The sequence below is a fragment of the Nicotiana sylvestris genome, chromosome 10 (assembly GCF_000393655.2).
Source record: "Nicotiana sylvestris chromosome 10, ASM39365v2, whole genome shotgun sequence".
NCBI classification, from domain to species: Eukaryota; Viridiplantae; Streptophyta; class Magnoliopsida; order Solanales; family Solanaceae; genus Nicotiana; species Nicotiana sylvestris.
Window position 1 is genome coordinate 164,937,179 of NC_091066.1, and position 4,243 is coordinate 164,941,421.

At 36.9% G+C, this 4,243-nt stretch overlaps 1 protein-coding gene across 1 annotated transcript; it reads right to left on the minus strand.

Moving 5' to 3' along the window:
* Positions 1-588: 588 nt before the first annotated feature.
* Positions 589-1,077, minus strand: LOC104243902 (uncharacterized). The gene has a single exon (XM_009799176.1). It carries the CDS (start codon positions 1,075-1,077, stop codon positions 589-591), a length of 489 nt encoding a protein of 162 aa, XP_009797478.1.
* Positions 1,078-4,243: the final 3,166 nt, after the last annotated feature.

Consider the following 4,243-nt stretch of genomic DNA (forward strand, 5'->3'; position numbering starts at 1 on the left):
ACTTCCGATCACACTCCTAAGTCAAAAATCATCCCCCGAAACTAACCGAATCGTCGGAATCCACATCCGAGCCCTCTAACTCATAGGTCAACATCCAGTTGACTTTTTCAAAATAAGCCTTCCTTAAAGAGACTAAGTGTCTCATTTCCTTCCAAAAATCAACCCAATTCAACTCGTTCACACAAGACACTAATAATGAAGCATAATGAAACAGGAAATGGGGGAAACGAAGCGGTTCTCATGAGACGACGGGTTGGGTCGTCACATAATCCTACTATTCAAATAATTACTAAAATAAAACCAACCATTAAAACAAACCTATTTTTGGTATTTTCAAATATCATATTAAAATAAAAATACGATACTATTTTGTATTTTTTAGATTAAAAATGACTACAAAACATTAATTAACCTATTTTTGTGATTTTTTGTTTTCTTGTAATAAAATAAAGTAAAAGAGTCAAAATTACTTAAAATATCTATATTATGCCTAAATTAAATATTTGCCCTAAAATGGGTGGAATCTCGGGGAGGGTCAAAAATCACATGTCTACAACTGGATTAGGGATATCTGGCCTGTACTCTGGACTAGGAAGAGTTGAAAGGTCTAGTATAGTAAACATCTTCTACTATCCCCTCGGGTGTTAGAGTTGTTTGGTCTGCCAGCTGCAAAGATATTGGCACCGACCTTATCTCTCCAAGCTCCTTCTCCAATTTCTTGTAAATAGACAATGGCATTAGATTATTTGAGGCAACAGAATCATATAAAGAATCATCAAAATTTAGAGTGCCTAAAGAGCAAGGTATAGTAAAACTCTGTGGATCTCCACACTTTTGTGGGAGTTTATTTTGTAAGATCGCGCTGCAATGCTCTGTGAGCTTGACCACTAAGGTCTCTTCTATCTTCCTCTTCTTTGTAAGGGGCTCCTTCAATAACTTAGCATAAGCTGGAATTTGTGAGAGAACTTCAGTGAATGGCAGATTTACATTAACCTGTCTCAGCATATCTAGAAATCTCTCAAACTGCTTGTCTAGCTTTTCACTATAGAGCTTTTGGGGAAAAGGTAGAGCAGGCATGTGCTTGCTCTCTTCATTAGTGTACTCCCTTCTTGAAGTTTCCTCCTTCTTCTATTTCTCAGCTCTCTTCTTGCCTTTCTTCTTCTCAGTCCTTTTATCATCTTCAATTTTCATCTCCTTCCCTCTTTCTTTTTCAGGCGCAACTTCTCTTTGAATTAGAGTGGAATCTTTCAACACTTGTCGGCTCCTCAAGGTCACAACATTTACCGTTTACTTGGGATTCTTTTCAGTATCAGCTGGCAGAGTACCCGGGATTCTCTCAAATAATATAGTTGCAATTTGTCTCATTTGTCTCTCCAAACTTCGTAAACCTGTCCCAAGTTCTTTAATAGCTGGAACATGAGCATCTAATCTCTCATATGTATTAATAATGAATGACTTCATCAGATCTTCTAACCCAGACTGAATTGGCTGTTGAGGTTGAAACTGCGGCTTTTACTGATTTTGGAATCCTTGGGTTCCTTGTCCCTGAAATCTAGGGTTGTTTTGTTGCCATGAATTTGAAGTACCCCCCAGGTAGGGGTGTGCATTCAAATCGATTTATCGATAAATTGAATCGATTATTTGTTATCATTTTATCGATTTATCGATTTTGATTTCAAAGTTTTCTTATCGAGTTATCGATTTCAATTTTGTCCTCTTCGTTTATCGGTTTATCGATAAACCGATAAGATGTACTAAAAAGACAAATATACCCTTATTCTATAATACCCTTTCCTTTACCCTAAGTCCATAACCCTATTATTTCCTCTACCCATTCTTCAGCGCCACTTTTATGCGATTAAATTACTATTATCTATGCCCGATTTGTTATCTGGCTTTGGGGGTTGACCGACACAAGGATTCAGGCACCCTGACTGTCCTTGATCAAGATGATGTTGGTGGTCTCGAGGTGAAACGCAAGACAAATGGAGAATGTATACAATTTAAACCAACTCCAGATACTTATATTATCAATGTTGGTGACATAGTTCAGGTATGACTTTTGTATCATGCTGCTTATTTATTGACAGAAAAGAAAAAAACTTTCATTGAGCCAATGTTATTTTCTTGGCATATTTAAAGCTCAAGAGAATGAAGTTCAAATTAATGGAAAACGGAATTAGCCGTGATGATATATTTTGTTTTGTTTTCTTATACCATTGAAGTGCTGGTGGCATACATTTGATCCCTTACTTTAGTTTCGTTGCATGTGCTTGTTGACATAATTTTTATGTTATAAACGGTGTTTGTCTTATTTTAGCTTCCTTTTGTCCATATTAGTTAGGCGTGTTTATAGCGATATACTTTCCGTGGAATGCCGCAAATTTTCTTATTGGTGCAATCGATAACCGAATCGATAAGACCCAAAAATCGATAAATCGAAATTGAAAAAATCGGAACCTTATTGAAATGATAACGATAAGCAAATGTACAAATCGATAATCGATAAAGGTCAAAATCGAATTGATAAATCGAATGCACACCCCTACCCCCAGGGTGAACTCCATGAAAAATCGGGGTATTTTTGACCCATTGCATTGAAATTGTAATTACCCACAGCATTCACTTCCTCCATAGTAGTTTGATAGTCATGAGTAGGGTATCCTCTTCCATATATGTCACATGCTTCATGAGGCTCATTATGTCTCGAGGCTATGGTCAATTTTCTTATTTCTTTGGCCATAGAATCAAGTTGTACTGCATAGTATTAGTATCAACTTGGTGTAAACCATTCGATCTTCTTCTTTCAGCAATCTCAGAGGGTCACTGCTTTGCATCTTCGGATAACTCATCTAGAATAGTGACTATCTCCTCTGGAGTCTTTTTCATCAACAGAGCTCTACCTGCATTGCTCAATGTTCTGTGTGAGGCTGGTGTCAAACCATCCCAAAAGTCCTAGAGTTGCATCTAGAGTTCAATTTCGCTTCGTTGACGCTTTTGTAGAATCCCCTTAAACCTCTCTTATTTTCAAACACAGTTTTGATCTCGTTCTGGAAGAAGTTATATATTTCTCTTCTAAACTTGTCTGTCTTATCTGAGGAGAAATATTTAGCAAGAAATTTTCTAGTCATATCATCCCATATTCTAATTGATCCCTGGGGAAAGCTTTGAAGGCAGTGCTTTGCATCATCTTTGAGAGTGAAGGAGAATGCCCTAATGTAAACTACATCTTGAGACACCATTATATTGAAAGGTGTTCATAATCTCCTCGAAGTCCATTAGATGATTGTTTGGATCTTCATTCTACTTTCCTCTGAAGACACAACAATTTTAAAGGGTTTGAAGCAACCCTTGCTTCATTCGAAATTGTTGGCTGCAACTAGAGGTGGTCTCACACTTGATAAACCTTGGTTGTAGACCGGTCTAGCATAATTGTCAAGTGGTTTTCCTTGGCTGGGAGCTATATTTCCGAACTGGTCTGCACCTAAGGGCTGATTCTGAGCCATTCTTCGAGCCCTCTCTTCTTCATATGCAATTTTTGCATCTCTAATAGCCATTTCCTCGGCATTCCGAGCAACTTTTTCTCTAAGTTAGGCTGCCTCTCTCGCAGACAAATCAACATTGTCATCATCTCCAGCTATTTTGTTTTATTGAGGATTGCCAAACCTTCTCTATTTTCTTGGGGAGATTTTTTTCATTCCTCAATTGTAGCAGTTGTTTCTTGATTTCTGGTTCGTATGGTTGCACTTCTTTCCCAGAGATCGAGTCATGCACCAATCTAACCCGTAGCCTGTGCACAGTCAAAGAACACCAAATGTAAAAAAAGAAAATAAAATAAAAATAAAAATTCCTGAATTAGCACTACAAACTATTTCAAACACTATTGATTACCAATCCCCAGCAACGATGCCAAAATTTGACGAGCTTGAAACACACACACACTTAAATATGCTCGCTAGTCGAATATAGTAAATTATAATATCATATCCACAGGGATTGGAGTTAAACAATATTTTTGTAGTTTATAGCTCAATTGATATTCAAGATGATCAACAATGGAGATTTATGTGATCTAAACTAAAATTAGCTAAGATTATTAACTATTGACTAGTGACAAACAACACAAGTGATAAGTAAAGAAGGTATTAATGGGGGAAGATAGGGTCGATATGATAGGTGCAAGATAAATATTTGGGACTTAACTCTATTTAATTCACTTCTAATGTTCAAGTGAGTCTTTCGA